Consider the following 22,219-nt stretch of genomic DNA (forward strand, 5'->3'; position numbering starts at 1 on the left):
CAGGAATTCTATAAATTTGACTGGATGGACACAGAAGTGCAGAATTGCATTGCACGTTAAGTAAGGGGGGGACATGTATATAGGTCATAGAGGCATCAAACAAAGGACGATTGAGACTCGGTGCGTGAAAAGTAATCTGTTGCTACGTCCCATGAGTTGCTCTGAATTCTGGGTAGAGTTCTGTAATCATTTGTAGGATCTGAAGTTCTGACAGCCGTGGTTTATGGTTCTGTTACATAACGCCGTGTAGTTCATTGGAAGTCAACCGACGTTTCAGGGGAACATGTCGCCTCCATCTTCAGTGTTGAAGAAACTCAAGCATGAAACAATCATGAAATAGGATGCAAACCCTGAAGTTGAAGATATGTTTCTCCGAAACCGCGGTTGACTTTAAACAGACTACATGGTGTTATATCCCAGAAGATAGATTGTTAAACGTTTTGTGAATTATTGCGACTGTTCAGTACAAAAACTGTTATCAATCCAGAACATTGAAAGCAGAAGATTAACAGTCCAAAGCAACAACTTGACTTGAAGAAAGCAGTCTTCTGGGATGTGGCACCGTGTAGATGTGGTAGAAATCAGTCTGCTTGTACTGGTTTTCACGGTCTCTTCACTTGCGGATTTCTTATTTTTCCTTCTACCTTGAAGATGGAGGCGATACGTTCCTCCGAAACGTCGGTTAACACCACATCTACACGGTGTCACATCCCAGAAGACTGCTTTCTTCATAGTCACTGCCGTGAAAACCTCAAATCTTACAACAACTTGACGGTTTGCTTTCTGAATCATGGAAGCTGGCTATGGGGGGAAGAACATTACAAATTACAAATGTTTGAAAAAAATTGTGAAGAACATATTGGAACCTAAGAGAAGAAAAGACGTGAGCAATTTAAATATAAAACAAACTGTATGATTTGTATAAGTCACCAGGTGCTGTTAGGTCTTTGAAATGAAAGACGGTGCAATGGTTAAAGCATTTGGAGAGAGATGAATACAGAATTTTTATGGGGAAGCCTGCTGGAATGTGACCATTAGGAAGACCGGGGAGTTGGGATCTTCTGGATGTGTTGAGAGAGTGGGAGGTGGGTGCAATTGTCTCGGGGCTGTTCTCAAAGGTGGACGGGCATTATTAATGCTGAACCTTTGGCTTCTAATAGCATAGAATTGACAATTTAGTTAGTACATAGTAGCAGTCGATTTATATGTTTCAGACACTTTGTAATTTTGTTTTCATGTCTAGGAGCATCGAGCATACTCCTTCTGTGGTACAATCGAGTACATGGCCCCGGAAGTAGTTCGGGCAGGTGCCTCTGGCCATGATATGGTAAGTACCTGACATTTTGGTATTGTAAAAATGGTATATTAGCATTTGTATGTAAATAAACCCTTCACACATGACTAATATGGGGGAAAAGGCATCTCAGTAAAATAGTTCATTTGTCATACAGGAGATGGCACCTGTTATGTTGTCTTTGAATTTAGTAAATTGTCCTACCTACTAAATTTTGTAAAAAAAAAAACACATATTTTATACAGATAAATGAATGGAGGGAAGATGGGGTGCATTTATTCATACAAAGGATTAAATCTGGGGGTTCCAGTGTGTGTAGTATACTGTGCCATCCCTAGATCGTTGGTGAGGCCATTTTATGCAGGTTAAAAAAGCTTCAATGACAGCAACCTATAGGCTTAATTTTCTGTGTCTAATATTTGCATGCCAGTCATGGTAGCCAGGCAGTCTAAGGCATACACTCTCTTTGCTCGCTGGTATCGTCGGTTTGAGTCCCACATGAGGCATGGATGTTTGGTGTGTGTATGCGTTTATTCTGTGTGTTGTCCTGCGTTTAGGTAGAAGCCTTGCGACAAGCTAATAACCCATCCAAGGAGTCCTACCGTCTGTAAAATGATCAATGAAACAGAGAAATCAGCCCTATACTCCAAAGTGGGAAGGGGGGAAGAATTATTTCCATTGGTCCCCTAACGTGTTTATCTAGGAGTTGAGGTTCTCACAGCGGTGGCTGTGAAGAGTTTTATCTTCTTGGCTATAATGCCATGTAGTACAAAGAGTCAACCGACATTCCAGAAGATCATGTCGCCTCCAAATTCAGGGTTGAAGAATAAGCTGAACAAGAAAACGCCATGAAAGCAGGTGGCAAACACGTTCCTCTGAAACATCAGTTGAGTTTTAGTGGACTACCAGCGTTATATCCCAGAAGACAGAACTCTTCAGCATGCTTATCCTTATATTCCCTAGTGCATCTGAATAATTTGTGAGATAATATCTGTATTTTTAATTTAAAGAGAAAGAGAATCGGCCATAGCAGCTAAGCTGAATGTTTCAACCATTGTATTGTCACTTTCCTCAGCATTGTTACATTCCATCAGTTCAATATTTCTGTTACTATATTGCTAACAATGTAGTGTGTCTTCCTTATGATGCCAAGCGGCAAACATAGGTTTTCAGAGCTTAAGGTAAATAAGGTATTAATGATGAACAATGAGGGTAGCAGAGATAAATTGATTTGCAGAGATTTAACATGAATTGGCTGAGGAAGTTGAATTCAAAGAGGTAATGTATGATTTTGCTGCCCTGAAGCAAGGACGGAGCATATCAAATGTAATTACACATTTTATAATCTCGAGGAGCAAGGCCTCCCAAAGTGTGGACTCCCAAGGGGCTGCCCCACTTTCGCTATCCTGAGGATGGCTCCAAGCTAATATATTTTAAGTATTTATGCCCACCCCTGAACACAACTTGACTTACCTGCAACAAATCTCACGAAGGTTGTTAAAGATATATTCATTTTTAAATCCTGAGAAATTCTTAAAGCCTGAGTCCAGTTAATAACGATTTAGGACTGCAGTGAAAAAACTGAGAGTTCTCTGTGTTAGAGAATATGAACTGCATGTAAGAGGTCTCACATTATGAATTATTACCGTTTCTTAGCATAATGACAATCTCAGCTGGAGAGGTTATAATGGTTACAGCATGTATAAAATACTCTTTGCCTGAGAAAAACTGTAAAGAACCCTAGTCAGAATAGAATCATGCCTGAAACTTTCCACCTATGGAAAAGTGGTAACCACTGAACTGTATGGTTCAGTAATCTCTTTTTATATTATAAATGTAAAGAACACACTAATATTAACATGGATCGTAGGAAGACGGATTGTCATGATGGTAACAAAATTGAACTGACTTATAAGCATGTCCAATGAGTGTTTGATGTTAAAACTGTTGAACCTTTATATTCTGCTATCAGATCATTTGCTACGTTGCCATATCCTTCTGTTTCTGATTGGATGATTTGTGCATATAGCAAGAGACACATAGGCCTGGTGGTCCATAATATTCTTCATGAAAATTAAAGCAGCCTCTAAACGGATCTAGAACAGTATCCTCTGGGATGTAAAACTTCTGTCCAATTTTTTAGTGCTGACATTCAGTATTCATTAATGGCCCTTCAGAAATGCAGTACTTACCCATCCCTGAATTGGGGTATGGAACATATTGTGGCGTATAGCCCTGTTGCTAAGCGGTGACTCTGTAAACAAGAGCTGTTGCTATGCAAAAGTTGAATAAACAAGCATCCATTTCTATGCCAGAGTCAAGGTATCGTTGGACTGTAACAATGGAAACGGTGTTTTCTATGCAGTTCATGCCAAAATGTTATAAGCATGGTCAGTCAAGTTCCAGAAAGTCGTCAGCAGTTCAGTTGAGTGAAGTGACGTGAAGTAGCTGGTTACTGAGAGAGATCAGTTGAAAGTCAGCCTGTGAAGGGAAGGCTAGGTAGTTGGTGTGAAATGGCCACCAGCCTGGAACCTAGTAGTTGAATTGTCAGTTGACAAGAATTGTGTGTGAGCGACTGTGACAAGAGGATCTGAGCACGGGAAGCTGAGGAATCTCCCTCAGTAGAAGCCGTTGCCAGGAAACGGCTAGTGGAAACTGTAATAGAATGAGGACACGAGCCTGTATGTGTCAGTGATCTGTAAAGTGTAGTTCCAAGTGGTGTATACAAGTGGTCAATAAAACCAATATCCAATTTGAACCCCATCTGTATTCACACACCTCTAAATCTTGACAGCTTTATACAGCTAAGTTTGAACCATTGTGATTCATAAGTTATTAACAGAGGAAAAGGATTAATAATGACTATTGAGGTTGGAGGGCAAGAGTCAGTATGGGTTTCATGTGTTATGAAAACAAATGACCATGATTTATGTTATGTTGCTGTGTCCTCATGGTGCAGGTGCTCTCAGTTGGCACTTACTTAATAGTGGAAGTTCTATGCACACTGGCAGAATACTCATACTCATCATGAAATATGGGAACAGATTTAATCCTGTGATTAATGTTTACTATTCAATAGACCCACCAGTGTTTCCTTTCCTTCATAGAGGTGTAATAGATTGGGATGCCTGCTATTGCTTTCTTAACCCCGTAGAGATGTAGCTTAGGTTTAAAAGGATAGTGGAGGAGTTACGAGGGTCGTACTGAAAGTCATGAGCAACAATTTTTTGTAAAGTAACATGCTTTATTATTGACAAACCAAATAAACCACCTCAGTCTATAGACCTTTCTTTATTTTTTCACATAATCGCAACTTCTTTGTACACATTTTCCCAGCATTCTGGGAGTTTGAAAATTCCCCTTCTGTAAAATTCCGTTCCAGCCATCCGAAGACACTGACGCACTGCTTTCTGAATGGTCTCCCATGTCTCAAAACGTTGTCCACGCAGCTGATCCTTCACAAATCTGAAGAGATGGTAGTTGGAGGGTGCCAGATCAGGGCTATAGGAGGGGTGTGGAAGAACTTCCCACCCCATCTTTGCAATTGCTTCCAGTGTGACCTTTGTGGTCTTTGGTCAATAACTGCGGGACCCACCGAGCACAAACTTTCCTATAGCCCAAGCTTTCAATCATCTCCTGTACTGCACTGTGCCTTATCCCAAGTTTTCGGGCTATTGTGTCCACAGTCACACGCCTGTCATCTTCAATGATCTCATCCACTCTTTCCTTGTTGCGTTCAGTTGAGGCTGTTCGAGGACGACCGCTCCGAGGCTCATCTTCGATGCTGGTGTTCCAGTCTTTAAAATGTTTGACCCATCTTCGAACACTGCTCGCACCCATGCACACACTTCCATAAGCACGCTGAATTCAGAAAGCAGTGCATCAGTGTCTTCGGATGGCTGGAACGGAATTTTACAGAAGGGAAATTTTCAAACTTCCCGAACGCTGGGAGAAATGTGTACAAAGAAGTTACAATTATGTGGAAAAATAAAGAAAGGTCTGTAGATTGAGGTGCTGTATTTGGTTTGTCAATAATAAAGCATGTTACTTTATATAAAATTGTTGCTCATGACTTTCAGTACGACCTACGTACTTTTGAGTTTTTATTGCAGTTGCTAATGTAACAGGAATTAATGAAAAATATAATTTTGATGTAAGAATGAAGGTTTACATGTATCTTTATACAAACCACTGTTGTTTTCTCACTATTAGTAATATTTTTTGCATTTGTGATATACACGTAACTCTACTCATGCTCTTATGTAAGTATGAAGCTTGGTCTCTGAGCCTGAGGAAAGAATAGACTTGCATAATTAAAAATATTTAGAATGGTGTGCTGGGAAAATTATTTTCACCCATGAAATAGGAAGTAACAGGAAAATGGAAGAAATTACATACTGAATTTGTACTCTTAACCAAGAATTGTTAAGGTAGTTGGTCAAGGACAGTGAGACGACCACAGAAATTTGAATGAAACTGCAATTACAGAATGAGGCATAAGTGGAAGGTTAAGTTAAGGCATATCTTAAGGAAATATGCTGGGAGGCTGGGGACTAGAGTCATCTGGCCTATGATTGGGTCCGGCAGCAGATTTCAGTGGACATGATAGTGAAAGAGGAAAGAAGGGATGGCAGAAAGAATGAGGAATGAAAAGTGAAAGGTTTAAAATACACGACTGTAAACAAGTAAGTAATTATAGAAATGGTAGGTGAATAAATATAGAAGTAAATACTGTAGAAGTTGTGATATCTGGCACTAGATGATCCAGAAATCTCTGTTAATCAGAAATTGACTAATTGTGAATGTGATAATTAATACTGAAGTATTTGTGTTGCTGTTATTGTATTTCAGCAACCTGTTGCATTGATATGTCACTTTACACTTTCACTTCCCTCTCTAATGCAACTCTGTGTATAATCTCGCCTTAATGTAAAATAACATTAAAATCACAATCAACTGCTACTTGTTTCAGCCTTACTTGACCATCCCGAGATAACTGTTCGCTTGTTGAAACCGTTACACTGCATTAGTTCCCATGTTAAAACATTCCAGTGTTATTATATTTTTGCCATTCACATTAAAGTACATTTGTGTGGGAACATAACTCTTTAATCTTTCTTGTGCCACCCTCCCTTTGCAGCATCCATGTTTATTGTCTTGTTTTATTTAGCACTATGAATATTGGCCTGGCGTTCTTATCATTATTTTAATATGCCCCATTAGTATGTATGTTCCCACTGGTCAAGTGTATGTCACCACAAAAGTAAATAATGAAGAAAACAATAAGCCTGTATAAATATTCTATATTGCTAATCAATTACCATTTTTATTTCGAGAACGTATTCTTCCCTACTCAATTAAAAAATCCCTGGAAATTTATAACAGTAATGAGGATTGTGAATAATGGAAATTTTTAAACAAGAACTACAAATATTATGTTCATGAAGCCTGGTTTTCTGTTCAAGTGTCTGTGATGGTTATACATTTCAAAGGAGAGACAGGGTATTAGGAGCTGAAGCAGATTTTGTCATTCATTGCCTCTCTGAAATTACACAGCAGCTTTCCAGAAAATTTGTAGCGGTGACCTGATTTTGCTCTGGCTTTGTGTTCTTTCTTGCCAGCTGTAGAAAAGAGAAAGTAATGTAACTTTGTTGTTGTCATGGCTGCCAGTTGTTGTGTACATGGGTTAATTGCCGACTTCACTAGCAGGCATGCAGTTTTGATACAGTAATTAAGAGTCTGCATTGTGCTTATTAAGGGAATTGCTTAACATTTCTACACTTTTCCAACCCATCAACTGTTAACATGAATTGTAAAAATGAGAGCTATTCCTGCAGAAAATGAAACTATATCTGACATACTAGTAGTGCTATGAAACTTTCAGATATAGATAATATGAGAAAAGTTCTGGTATTCATGTTTTTGAATACTAATACTTCAGTTTGGATTCTTCCCAGTGTTTTCATGTATTGTATCTTTTCCATACTTTGCACATATATAAACAAACACTGGTTTAAAATTTAGGACAGTTTGGTGTCCCAAACTCATTGTTATGAAGAAGTTAATGTGTCTTGTGTAAAATTGTCCTCTGTGCTTTAACTAATTAAGCACTATGCCTTGAAGGCATATGGGGGAGTGGATGTATAGATCCACATCTTCTTGACCTCAGCACTAGCTGTAGGTGAGTGGTCAGCTTCATGCCCCTGCTGCTTTAACCCCGGGGAAACAACCCCCGTTGTGTATGAGGCTTGATGGGCCCCAGAGGCAGTCTGGACGATTTGGAGAAAAGTAAATTCTTGAACCTTCCAGTACTTGAACTCCCATCCCTCAGTTATCCAGCCATAGCCAGTCACTATACTGACTGTGCTATGTGTAATACTGTAATACTATGTAGAAATATTTAACATAAATTATCAAATCAGGAACCTCAAGGGTGGAATAAATTAGGTGAATGTTTATTACCCTTCAATTCATAATTTTTGTCTTCACCATTTCCTATCCAGAAACTTACAGATCCAAACATGTAAAGCAATAATTTTACCTGTTGTTTTATCTGTGGTTAAACTAGTCCTCTTGCTGTAAGTGAGAAACACTGTCATTGCCTGAAAATTTGGACCAACGGGAGAGAAAGTAACAGGACGGTAGAGAGCACTGTGTAGCAAGGAGCTTTAGACTTTGTTCTATCCCCCAGACATTATTAGTGTGATCAATTTAAGGAAGATGAGATGGTTGGGGTATGTAGCACAAATAGAAGACAAGGGTCTACAAATTTTAGTGTGAAGGAAAGAAAAGGTCACTTGGGAAATCTAGACATAGAAAAAATTAGGCGTGAGGACGAGAACTGGATTTATGTACCTAAGCTCTTGTGAGCACAATACTGAAACTTTGGGTACCATGAAAGGTGGATAATATCTTGACTGGCTGAGCATAATAAGAAAGAGTCTTCTCCAAGGAATAAGATATTCTTACTGTCTTCATTAATAAAGGCAACTTTGCCCCAAAATAATAACATAGAAATGCATTCTCTTGAAGTGAACATTGACCTACTTCCTACTGAATGAATTTCAGTTCCACAAGATTGAATCCAATTCTTTCATCGTTTTGGCACTGGCTTTGCACTGTTGTAGGAATTGGAACTCTGTATTACTGTATTTCAGTATAACTTTAAGGAGAATTCTGATTGTACATGGTTATACAAAAAATTTTAATTAGTTGATCGGTCATTGATAATGTTGAATATACAATAAAGATTTTTATCTTCTAATCCCTTCTTTATATCCTGTTAAGAATAAAGGTAATTAGGTACAGGTTTTTCATACATAAGAGAATCATATCAGCAGTTAAAAGGGTAAAGTTCGTTAGTGATAGGATATCATATATAATACTGAAAGGTCACTGCTGTGATATCATTGTTATGAATATTCACGCACCAACAGAAGATAAAATTGATGACATAAAGGACAGATTCTATGAAGAACTAGAACATGTATTTGATAAATTCCCGAAGTACCCTATGAAAATTCTGTTAGGAGATTTCAATGCCAAAGTAGGGAGGGAAGACATTTTCAAACCAACGATTGGGAATGAGAGTTTGCATGAAATTAGTAATGATAATGGAGTTAGAGTAGTAAACTTTGCCACATCAAAAAATCTTACTGTCAAAAGTACAATGTTCCCACATCGTAACATCCATAAATTTACTTGGACATCTCCTGATGGGAAGATACATAATCAAATAGACCATATTTTGATACATAGGAGACGGCATTCAAGTATGTTTGATGTCCGGTCATTTAGGGCAGCAGATTGTGATATTGACCACTACTTGGAGGTGGCAAAGGTTAGGGAAAGACTGGCAATGAACAAACAAACAGCACACAGAGTTTATATGGAGAGATTCAATCTCAAGAAATTAAATGAGGTAGAGGGCAAAGATTGTGTTGAAATCTCAAATAGGTTCACTGCTTTGGAAAACTTGGAAACCGAGGTGAATATTAATAAAGCTTGGGAAACTACTAGAGAGAATATAAAAATGTCTGCCAAAGATAGGCTAGGTTATTATAAACCAAAGAACCATGGTTCGATGAAGGGTGCTCAAAATTATTAGATCAAAGAAAGCAGGCCAAATTGCAATGGTTACAGGATCCAAGTGAGTTAAACGGGGATAATCTGAACAATATAAGATGTGAAACCAGCAGGCATTTCAGGAACAAAAAGAGGAAATATCAGAAAGACAAAATTGATGAGCTTGCAATGAACAGTAAGAACAAGAGACCAGTATAGAGGAATAAATGACTTTAAGAGGGGTTACCAACCTGTTATAACTTAGTGAAGGATGAGAATGGTGATCTGCTTGCAGATGAATCTTAGAGAGATAGGATGAGATGTTATGGATTGGATTGATCTGGCTCAGGATAGGGACCCGTGGAGGGCTCTTGTGAGCATGGTAATGAACCTTCGGGTTCCAGAAAATGCTGGGAAATTCTTGAGTAGCTGCACAATTGGCGGCTCCTCCAGAAGGGCTCAGTTCCATGAGTAGGTAAATAAGTAAGTATGTATGGAAAGCTTATTTCAGTGTCATCACTTGTTGTATGTTGTGGAATAATGAGTTAATTACCGACCTATTGAGAGTTTTTGCCGTATCTGATTGGTACGCTATGTGGTGACCTACTGACAGAGTACAGTGCTCAGGCCATCCTTGGCTGCCAGCCGGTTGGCATGCCTGCCAGGCGGAGAAATGACCCACTTCCACATGTGGTCTGCTTGTTCTCTCTCACATCAGTAAAACACTGCCCAAAGACCATACTCAGCCAATTGCTACAAATTAAATATAATTGGCGGCCAAGATGGCTAGCTGTTCAGCTTCCATGTCAAGCTACCATTTATTTGTATGGAACTGTTTACTCAGGTTACCTTGTGCTCTTTGATTTCATGTTATGCTCTCCTCGTCTAGGTATTATCTTAATAACCAATAAAACAAGGTGGAGTTCAAGATGATGTTAATCTTGGAAGGACATTATTATTTATTTGGAGAGAGAGGGAGAGAGTGATAGTGCGTGCATGTGTGTGTGTGTGTGTGTGTGTGAGGGGGGGGCACCCTTTTTGATTTTGGTTATGAATTTACTGAGATTAATTGAATCATTTTCACAAATTTTGGTATGAACATCAAACCATTGGAGGCCTGTCCAACTTGATATAATAATATTTATTATTCTTAAATTAAGTTAAAATGTATTTTGAAATGTATTGCTGTATTATAGTGATGAATCACTGTGTGAATATTATGTTATTTTTTACTTATGTTATTTTTGATGTGAGGTTGTTGATATTTGACATGTCCAATTGTAATTCTCTACAGCTATGGATGAAATAAATAACAACAACAACAACAACAACAACAACAACAACAACTCCCTGACAGGTTCTGTTACCAGAGAATTAGTTATGTTACTAAGATTGTAACAAATCATTAGCATATTTGGGGACAATGGAATACATTTTTAAGGACCAAAACAATACAGTAATTCATGGCCCGTTTTAAATAACTGGAAACATCACACAAGGAAAGTTCAACAGTTAGGACATGTCAAACACGACAATCATCAAATGACAAAATTGAAGTAATGGCTTCATTTCATAATCTCACATTAGTAAATCAGCAATTACACGTACTTATGATGAGAATATCTTTTTATATAGTTGGCAGAGATTATTGCGAATTTAAGGCCAGGTCATTTGGTAGGTTATTGGATAACACCATGTAAAATCCAGTTCAAGTTGCCAGCCTTGGTATGGGACTGGGTGGCCTTGTGGATTTGAAGCAGACAGTAGATGTAAGTTACTATGTGCAATCGTAAAATTATTATGTAATGCCTTCACACACACTGTACTTGCATAGACATTGAATTTTTCCAGATATCTCTCCTCATAGTTATGTAAATTAGGACTGAGCATTCTATTTGCTTGTGTTACTTGTCCCTTCCTACCACCACGAAATGTACTTCGCTGCCGAGCAAAGTTATCTGCTTAGGTTTTTGTGAAGCGATGCATTAGTATTAGAGAAATACATCTGAGTCTTTGGTCATCTCTTCTTTTGCTTGGACATAAGACAATTACTGATTTGCAGTAATGCATAAGAGTTTAGCGGTACCATGACCATCTGTCCATCCACATAGGAGACCACTCTGAAAGGCTAAAACTTTTAGGAAATTTGGCATTTACAGTCCTGTTTAAAATTTATCAATTTTTTTTTAACTTTTGTGCAAATCTTACCACATTGGAGTAGCATGAAGGCCTGAATATGTATATTAAAAAATGTTGTATTATATTGTTGTGTAATGTAGTGTGGTGTAGTGTGTTATGTTGTGTTCGTTTGTATTCAATAAATATTTGGCACATCTAGGAAAGTTTCATACAAATATTGTAGCAACTGATAGCATGGACAGCTATGTTAGGTTATGTACATTTTCTTCATATTCTGTTTGGAGATAATTACCACAAAGTGCCAAGGTAATCGGCACATATCTGCACAAAACTTCATGTGTGTGAACTACTATGAGTTTTTTAATTTTCTGAAGTGGCGAATACATAAAATGAGATTATGTAAGAACTTTGTTTTTTATATATTTCCACTAGTACTAAAGAAGAGAATAGCTTCAGAATTTAAACATAACTATAGTATCCATATAACTAACTGAGTTGGTTATATTTTCATTGGGGTATTGCCTGGTCTATAATAAATTACCAATCCTGGACTTAAGAAAATAAATTAAATATAAGATTTGCATGTATTGTACTCTGCCTACTGTAACTAACATGCCACAAGCTGATTTGCTGCAATTTTCTTTTTGATATTAAAATCTTAAAGAAGTTTAACTTTGCTTAGTGTACTATTGAAGCAAGACGTATTTTATATCTTCTGTTAGTCCTGGAAATATTGTTTTGACTTATCTTGTACTAGAAATTTAGTACATATTTATTGATGAGTTTCTCATACTCCAGAGAGGAGCATACGTTTAGAGTTATCAGTTCACTAGCATAGATGTAGAGGTGTATGCATAAATAATGCTAGTAGAAAGAAAACTGAACTTGTATCACACTTTTGTTGACTTTCTCCCTTGGAAGAAATCTCAAAAGACATCTCATATAAGTTTTCAATCTTGTAGTATGGAGACAAACTGAGAAGCATAATATGGCATGCCTGAAAGTACTGCCAATAATACTGTCATGCTGTTAAATTACAATCTATTTTTAACATTTATGTAAAGTAGCATCTCAGTTATTTTGCTTTGAAGCACATGAATTTGATTAATTCTGTTATGGTTGTTTTATAAATTTTTAATGTGTGAGGACAGTTCAGAAAATGGTTATGGCCCAATGTAAGGTATCAGTCCAATGTGTGACTCAACCCATCCAATTTCATCCCATCTTCTCCTCCCCACAGATTTTTTCAAAATGTGGGGAAATTATTATTTTGGACAAATTGAATATGAGGAGAAAGAATGAGTAAGAAGTTAGAAAATTATGCCTCTTGTCACATTGTATGTTATCCTAAAATCTATGTGCACCTCCATAAACTTTGTGGGAAAAGGGTGGATTGTAAGGGGTAGAAAGCATGTCATAAAACCACACCGTCATGGGGTTTCACTCCACTTTCACAAACGAGGTTCTTGATAGAAACCAAGTCATGATTGTGTAAAATTATATCTGATATGGATGAAATGGCAGTACCAGACATGTTAAGTTTTGAAGAATACAATCTTCTGAATTGTAATGCCTTGTACTTAAGAGGCAGTCCGATGTTTCAGAGGAACAGGTAGCACCCCCTTTGACCCTAAAATGAAGGTGATATACTCGTATTGCTCTAACCATCAGGGTCTCTCCAAACTACATAGCACTGCAAACCAGAAAACCATACTGTTTATAGTAATGAGTGTGAGAACCGCAAATACAATATATGTTAGTTTAACAGAGGTTTAGAAGTATTCAATTGATTTATTTAATTTCATAAGTGTCGTGATATAATAGTGCAGTTTAGTTTATCTGAAACCCTCTAAGCAACTAGCAGAATGTCAGGATGTGAAAGTATGAAGCCATATAGAGGCTAATTTTAGTAATTTTAGTGTGGGGCATTCGGTTATAAAAACATACACGTAAAATATGAAACTGAAAGAAAGTCACCATTTTCTGAGAAGACATAATATGATGTGAGCCATGAGACTAATGGAAGCATAACTGGTCTTCTGTAACTTTGGGTATCTCATATATACAGAGGTTTTGTATTACTGAAGGTTTCTGCACTGAAGGTAACACCAGATAGTGTGACCTCCTTTAAGCATCATGAATCTTCATTGTTCTCTCTGAAGGGACCGTTATTGCGATCTTCTAAACAGTATGCGCTTGTCAGATCTCACAGGTAATGGTGAGAAACTAGAATTGAATATCTCATCACACAACTGTTTTGTAACACTTGAGAATTTAGAACACAACCTAGTTTGCTATCAAGGACTCTTATTGACTCAAGTCTATTGCAAATGGGAGTTCATGCAGTACCCATATGTTACATCAGGGTCAGACCATTGACCTTGACTGAGACAAGTACACCATCCACAGTTTGTTGTTATCAATTTCATTGCAGATTCATAAATGAGGCTCCGTTAGAAATGAATACTTGATTGATTAAAGTAATCATTTCAAATTCACTTAATTTTTATGCATTCTGTAACATAATATGAAAAATGAAGAATTGCTTATCAAGTCACATTCATGTGGAGGTTCATCATCTCTAAAGTGTTTGATAGAATGGGATAAAATTTTGATGAGATGTATACCCAAAACTTGGCCTACAGATTTAATTTTTGTTTTCATATATCCATGACCATTATATATATAGTGGTCATGGATGTATGAAAACTCATATATATATATATATATATATGTTTTCATGTTTCCTGTCAAACACTACAAACATCAAATAACTCACTCACATTCTACTGTGTATAAGTGAGTTTACTGGTCATACAGTGTCGCTACACTTTTGGCTCATGGAACGATCATCAGGCGATACATAAACAAGCCTTACGCTATTGAATTGTGACTTCTGTATGGATCCATATATTGTGTTTATTGTCATGTGTTACAAATAAAATGAAAAATATGGCGTGCTTCTCTCATTTTCAATAATCACCTTTATATGCACAGATTAAGTGGTTCTATACTGAACCTAACGTGGTTTTAAATGTACTAAACAAACATTTAAAAATTACAAAAAATCTTAAAAATTAAACAATATATCAAAATTTAAAATATTAAGATGTTAAAATATTAAAATTATGGGAATACCATATTCTGTATATTTCTAGTGGTTAATTCTCATCCTTAGTTTAAATTTATTTAAACTACCATATTTTGGATATTTTCAGTGGTATGAACGGATATATGTTAGGAGCAAAATGTGAACATCAGCTCAGTCACATAAAAGCACATAGTTACTGTAGTTGATGTTTAAACATTGCACAGCTTGTTATTTGATCACATAAAAGTGAATTAACTGATTGGTTGCTTGTTTGAGAAGATAAAATCATGGACTGCCCCTGCTACTTCCTTTTCATATGCCATTATTGCTTACTCCCAAGAAAAAAGCCATTGGATATAATTATTTGTTCAACTGGAAAACTTTGCTTCTGATTTGAAGGCTTAATATCCACAAGGGTTTGCCACTGGACCTTGTCCTGATTCAGTATCCATTTCACACCGTCACACAATATTTTGTAAAAATTAATGTTCTATTGTCTTCCTATGTCTGTCTAACCCAGCTGTTCCAAGTGGCTCTTTTGTATTAAGTTTCCTCACTGTGGTGTATCTGCACTTTATATGTAATAGCATGAAATGTTCTTGAGCAGCTGTACAGCTGGCAGCTTCTCAAGAAGGATTCAGCTCCATGAAGTTAGTTATTTAGTTACTATGAAATGTGCTGAATACTTATTTACTAAACATCAGGAAGGCAACAGTTCACAGGTACAGTCATAACATAATCTCACAATAAACTTGATGAGAAGGAAGAGGTAAAGTAGCAGTCATGGCCTCTTTTATTTACTCAGAGGGCATAAAATAAAATTCTTCTGTTCCTTAGCACCATGCCATTAAGTCATATAGTAATAGCATGGAGGTGAGTGGTGCCTTTCTTCTGAAAAGAGTCCTCATTATTCATTGGATGGGATGGTTAGAGGCCTCTAGGGCTGGTCTGGATATTGTGGAGAAAAGGAAAAACCCTGTCCATGGCTGGTTGCTTTACTGGCTGAGTTATTTTTGCTTGCAGGATGTCATACAAGAAAGATGGTTGATAGAATGGGAATCAAACTAACAATCCACAGAATGCGAGTCAGCAAGTTATTTGATAAATCATAACTTACTCACCTTATCTATATATATTTGTGGCAGACTGTACTGTTTACTTTCACCCTTCAGTATCAGTGTATATGTTTTTACAGCAAGACTACTCTACTTTTGCCTTTCTGAGGCTAAGATGTGGGTCAGTAGATAAATGGGTCAGGTCACAGGGGAGAATCAATATTGGCTGTGAGATATAGAGACCAGTAGCTTAAACATTTGGTGGTGATGGTGTTCATGAATCACAAGAAAACTACATTAAGATGACATGACAGCCAGTATGCTGTTTGCATGAAGGAATAGCCATTTAGAAGTACTTCATGTTTAAATACAGCAGTGATTGGATAGTTATGTTGTACTTCTTCTTTTGTCAATTGGAAGGAGGAATTTATTACATTTTAAGGGGTTCTTTAAGGTCCCCCTTGTTCCACAAGACTACTCAACAGGTATCATTTATAGAATGGCCATGAAATAGGATGTATATGTCTGCTTCGTATAAGTCAGTTAGAAACAAAAATGTTCCACAAGACTACTCAACAGGTATCATTTATAGAATGGCCATGAAATAGGATGTATATGTCTGCTTCGTACAAGTCAGTTAGAAACAAAAAAGTTAATGAAAGGTAGTTTACATTCGATACAGAAACATATTCAACAGTGATTTGTATCGGTCATGTTGGCTCAAGCGATGACATTTCTTTCTTGTATCTGGGAAGTGCCCTGTTAATGTCTTGGCTGGAACGCCAAGTATCCTAACTGAAATTTCTTGTAGTTTTTCCTCAGTTCTTAAAGAAAAATTCTGAGATAAAATATGCTGTGACTGTATCCTTCTCAGTCCATTCAAATTCATTGAACATTATCATTATCTCATATTGTATAATGCCAAATAAATTTTGTAGAAGACACAGTCATTTTTAAATAAACTGTGATCAACACTCTGATGTTGGTGTAAGTGGATCAAAATATGCAGTGTTTTGGCAGTGTAATGTAATGTATGCATATGTTCGTAGTTTTATTATCTGTTCTCGTGAATTTGTGTGCATTTAAGTGCTGCATGACAGAGAGTTTTTCATACCCAAGTGAAAGTGAAGATATAGAGAAGTTGGAACTTGATTGTGTGTGGTTAAGAAGATTCTGTGATAGAAAGTAGAGAAACGACTGATCGTGTAGTGTAGTCTTTGTACTGTCTAGAGAAGGCATAGTCATTTCATGCTTGATAGATTAAATGGAATTTTAGTGTTTTATGTTACATTTTCTGTTATGGATTACATTTGTTGAAAATACTTTAAAGCTTTCAATACATATTTCATGACAAATACCGCTTCTAAATAATCTTAATTAAAAAATGTGTCATAAACATTCCAGTTTTCAGTGATTATAATTTACCAGTCTAGGATGTATTTCTCTGAGGTCATGTTGTATAAGATTTGTTTCCTCATATCAGTATTTCATTTGAAGAACCTGATGAAATTAATAAATTTTCCCTACCATCGATTCTGATAGTACTTGAGTATTTCCATACCTGGATGTAGCTGTTGTAAATATTTTAATTCATCATAAATGAGATATTTTTAACCACAGTTACTGATTTTGTCCATTGCTAAGATTATCAGGTTTTCTGTATATTGTTCCCATGATCGGTGTTTCATTCCATTGTTCTTTTCTTTGTTTGTAGTTTATTTAATGATATTGTCAGTTAACTAGATCGTATAGTGTTGAATGATTGGATGGCATTGAATAATCAACTGGAAAGAATGTGGAAGTAAGCAAAAGTGGCCTAATTTAAAGTACTATTCAAGCATTTGCCTGGAGGAACTAAGAGAATCCTCAAAAAACCTTATCAGGGTGGTCAGTGTCCTGGCCAATATTTAGCATGGGCATCTCCTGATTAAAAGGGAAAATTTTGTTAATTTAGCCAGTTTGCTTGGTTTCATTGTCATAATGTCTTTTTTGGGCATATAAATATCTAGAATTAAAGGGTCCTTGATACATGATCTAGAGAATAGTGTTATTGTTAAATCTTGAAAGAAGACTTAACAATATTTGTTTTTGAAAACAGAAGTTCAATAATTAACATGGCTGAAGATTTAACAAACAGATATGAATAGATCAGGCATGGGTTTTATGACAGTTCATAACAGGTGTGAACCAATTCCTGATAGCGGTTCATATCCGACAGTACTGTGAATTGCTGCAGTCTTTGGATTATTATAACTTTACATGGAATTAGAATGCTGTAAGCTGATATTGACTGATGTCTTGGCTCCTCTGGAGAGCAGTGTGATAGTGCAACATTATGGCTGCTGAGGAAAGTACAGAACTGATGGATTTTTACAATGCTGAGGAAGGTGAAAATGTGACAGTTGAAACAAAGAGTTATATCTTTTTTGTTTTTATTTAACAACACAGCCAGTATCAGAAATATAGGACATTGATGACAGGACAATTACTGAATGTGGAGCAGCCAGTGGAGTGAGTACTGGCAAGGGAAGCCAAAATACTCAGAGTAAAATGCCCCAGTGCCACTTTGTCTGCCACAAATTCTATATGACCTGAACTAGGTTCAAACATGGGATACTGCAGAGGGAAGCAAACTGCTCTGGTGCCTAGACTAACTCTATCTGTTGAGAAAGATGTGTGATCTAGTTAAATGATCAGATTTACTAGACAACAAAAGAATGAATATGTCAGTGGAGAAGGGACCTAGGAAAATAGTATCCACAGAAAGTAAACCTGTAGTTAGTTAGTTATTGGAGAGGGTGGGTTTCCCCATGCACTTAGACCTGTATTGGTCCATTGTGCTTCCCTCTATGATTTCTACCAGTCTTTATATCCTACTGGTACTGGTGCTTACCATCAGTCCCGCCCAGCCAGTGAGACCGGCTCTACTAGTTGAGAGGTATCTATAATGCTTCCCCCATCTACCAGAGGTATTAGAGACTGCTGTTGGGCGGGAAACGTCCTCAATTTGGCTCAGTGACCTCCTTTGGAGATATGAGGTTCTTTTACATGCCGTAAAGCTACGATATGGGACCCACGGCTTAAAGTCCCTCCCAGAGGACTTGTTCCCTGAATTTTTCCGCCCTTAAAAATTCGACAACCTCCGCCAGGTATTTGAANCTTCAGTACATTTGTACAGTTTCAAGGTTTCATGTCTTATCTGAGCAAAGCTGACTTCATAAAAGGAACATTTTGTTGTCAATGGCTATTGGATGGTTTGTTTGCAAGATTATAAGATTTGTCAACAATTAGAAACTAACATGTGACTGTTACTACCAACAGTGAAAGTGAACATGTTCTGTCTCTTTTTCTCTCTTTCTCTCTATGAATTTTCTCCTTGGCTGTCCTACTTTTAGCATGGCTGAATACCAGAGGTGTAACCTCATTACATAGTGCGATGTGATGAATTTGTTATGCAGGTATAAGTGACATAATGGAGTAAGATAATGGTTTTTATTAATGCAGACAGATCTGGTGAGATCATGACATACTTAACAACATTATTACAAATTTCAAGTACAGAGACATATATTCATTATGAACCTTTGTTGTGATGTTGTTAGATGTGTAATGCCATTGATATTAAATGCTTAATAACATGGTGGTGTAATCATAGCATTGCTGTGGTGAGTAATGAGTATGTTGTAATTGACTGAAGTAAGGAAGTCAAATGTAGAATTATAATTCACATTTTGCACCAGTTGTAGAAAGTGATGAAATTTTCTTAGGTATGTGTTCGTTCACAGTGCAGTATTCCAGTACTTATCACTGTTTCTTTGTTCCATAACAATGTTCTTTCAGCCCTTGGGCCATCCTTAGACTGCCCAGTAATTATTTACATTATGTGTGCCAGACTGCTACTTTTATGTATTGCTTAAAATTGCAAATTCTAGACTCAAAATAATATTATTTAATCAGAGTTTAAAATATTTTACATGCTATATGAAATTTGAGGTTCTTATGGCAATGAATGTTAAAATCATTATCTTATTGGATGTGAGGCTGTGTACCATATTGTGGCATATAGACCTGTTGCTGGGAGGTGACTCTGTGAACATCGGCAGTTGCTAGGTAATGCCAAAATACAACAATGGAGGAGGTATCACGATATGTGACATGTACAGCAGTTGTTGTGGAGTGCACACAGCTTATGCATGTATGGTGACGTCACACAACAATAGAGGGGCTGAGTTTTCTGTGCTGTGTGGCCCCTGCCATGACTTCATAAGAGGGACAGTTTGAAGATGGGTGTTTTCCATGGAGTCCATGCTGAGGAATTATAAGAGAGTCGAATTACAAAGCTGGAGCTGTAGGAGTGCAGAAGAGTACAGAAGAGTACAAGTTGTTGGCAGAAGATGGCCACAAGGAGTTAGTAGTTAAAGAATAATTAGAAGTTAGCCTGTGAAGACTTAGTGTGTGATTGAAAGATTTAGTCACTGTGAGACTGTTTTAATTCCTTTACCAGGATATGACTAGTGAAGGCAGAGAATCCTAGTGTGTGTGTAATGGTGAAATGTAATTGTGTGAATCAGCAATAGTGCCATATTGCTTGTAAGTATGAGTTGATTGTATAAGGTATTAATAAATCAAGTCATCCAATCCAGAACCTGATATTATTAGTCACAAAACCCTGGGCACTTGACAGTATTATCTGAATTCAAAATTTGCTGAAAATCATTCAGACTAATAATGGCAATCAGAAAATTTCCTTTTTTTCTTTTTTTCATATGCCTTTTGTTGGTTATTTAGTATCAGATGAAATAGGAATGTGATTATGTAGAATGAATCAGAAAGGATAGTGGAAGCAGTAGATGTGACATTTATTAGTTCAAAATTTGCCTGAAGGACCAAATAGAAGTATACAGACCTGTCAGGTTAGTGTTTTTCTCGCTCAGCGAAAACAGAGTATTTGAACTAGATGAAATAAACAAACTTGGAGACTAGAAATCCTGTTAATATTCTGTTTTTCCAGAATCTTGTGGCAAGAGGAAACTAATTTGTCATTGCATGAAATTTTAATTGTTATAGGCAGTTGATTGGTGGAGCATTGGGGTTCTCACGTATGAACTCCTGACAGGGGCATCTCCTTTTGCTGTTGATGGAGCTACAAATTCTCAGCAAGAAATATGTCGGTGAGTTACCGGTATTTGTAATGAGGTCTGACCTGTATTTGCCATATTTCGTCCCACAATTCTATGTATATGATTTTGTGGCTCCCCCAGGCTTGTTCAATACCTGTGAAATGAGTGCATATATGTATTTTAAAGATGTAAGAACTAACTATAGAAAAGAAACAAAATGCACATAAATACTTCTGCATGATCACAAATGAACAAACAAGAAGCAATTTCTGAGCTGGGCATTAGCTGAAATCCACTGTCCTATTGTTAGGAGAGAAAGGAACACTTCCTGAAGCTGGATAGTAATCTCCACATTAATAGTTGTGATATGATTTGGATTCTCTTTTAGTCTTAGTAATGCAGAATTCTATCAGATATATGTGGTTAGGTAAAATACCTTCATTTGTCCATCATCATATATACTGTAGCAATAAATTTTTTATAGCCAGCATCCTGAAAGAATGGTGCAAAAGGATTTCAAATTTGTCTTTCCATGATCCAGCCTTCTAACATTTTCATGTGTCATTTTTAGCATTCTCTATTCATCTGTTTCATCTTCCTCCTTTTGCATTCTGAACACCTACCCCATCATCGCCATGTGCATCCTATCATTACATACCAGATTCGCCACATATGTTTGTTTACATACAACAGTTCTTCTAGGGTTATATATTTCTTAGATATTAATGCCCATTACTTTTATGAAACTCCTGTCCCACCATCAGATTCTTTCCTCTTTCTGTGATGCTGTCTCACAATTTCAGCATGTGTCCTCTAAGGGAACTCTAATAATGCAGACTGAGTGAACTCTTCCCATTGCCTCTGTGTGTAAGTCCAGGTGCAGAACCCAGACAGCCATGTATGCCAATGTAATGCTCCATTGCATTCTGGACAGCATAGACACGTGGCTGTATGAGTGTAGGTTAGGCTGTGCCATTCTGACATGTGACTGGGAGCTGCAACATAATCGACTGAAATACTCTAGAAGCCATGTAGACTATATAAGATCTAAAAGTTTGTTACAATGGTATTGTAACGTGTTGGGTTACTGAAGACGCCGTAGAGATGGTTAATTGGTTTATTTAACAATCTACAAATAACGGCTACAATTAATTATCTCACAGTTGCGGGGTTTCACACTTTATAACCCTAAGCGCATTAATCTGTTACCACTGTTGCGGGGTTTCACGACTTATAACCCTATGCGCAAATCAGTTCACTCTGTCTTCAGTAGTATACACGTTGACAGTAGGGGAGCTATGTATCACTGTATCACGCGCTCCCAATTACACAATCGCACACACGTCCGGATCTTCTTACCGCGACGGCTGCTATACTCCAACTGTAGTCGGCTGGCTGTTACTTTATAACTCGGAATGTCTTCGGCGGTAGCCACACTGGAACTCGAACTCGAACT

General features: G+C 37.1%; 1 protein-coding gene across 3 annotated transcripts in view; it reads left to right on the forward strand.

Moving 5' to 3' along the window:
- The window catches only part of LOC111861334 (ribosomal protein S6 kinase alpha-5), a 465,639-nt gene that overhangs the window by 417,095 nt on the left and 26,325 nt on the right, over positions 1–22,219 (forward strand). For all 3 annotated transcript variants that reach the window (XM_023845812.2, XM_023845813.2, XM_023845811.2), the window contains exons 6-7: positions 1,244–1,327; positions 20,711–20,814. In XM_023845812.2, the coding sequence (XP_023701580.1) occupies positions 1,244–1,327; positions 20,711–20,814 (188 nt within the window). The remainder of the gene's footprint in view (positions 1–1,243; positions 1,328–20,710; positions 20,815–22,219) is intronic.

The sequence above is a fragment of the Cryptotermes secundus genome, unplaced genomic scaffold (genome assembly GCF_002891405.2).
Source record: "Cryptotermes secundus unplaced genomic scaffold, Csec_1.0 scaffold230, whole genome shotgun sequence".
Classification (NCBI taxonomy): domain Eukaryota; kingdom Metazoa; phylum Arthropoda; class Insecta; order Blattodea; family Kalotermitidae; genus Cryptotermes; species Cryptotermes secundus.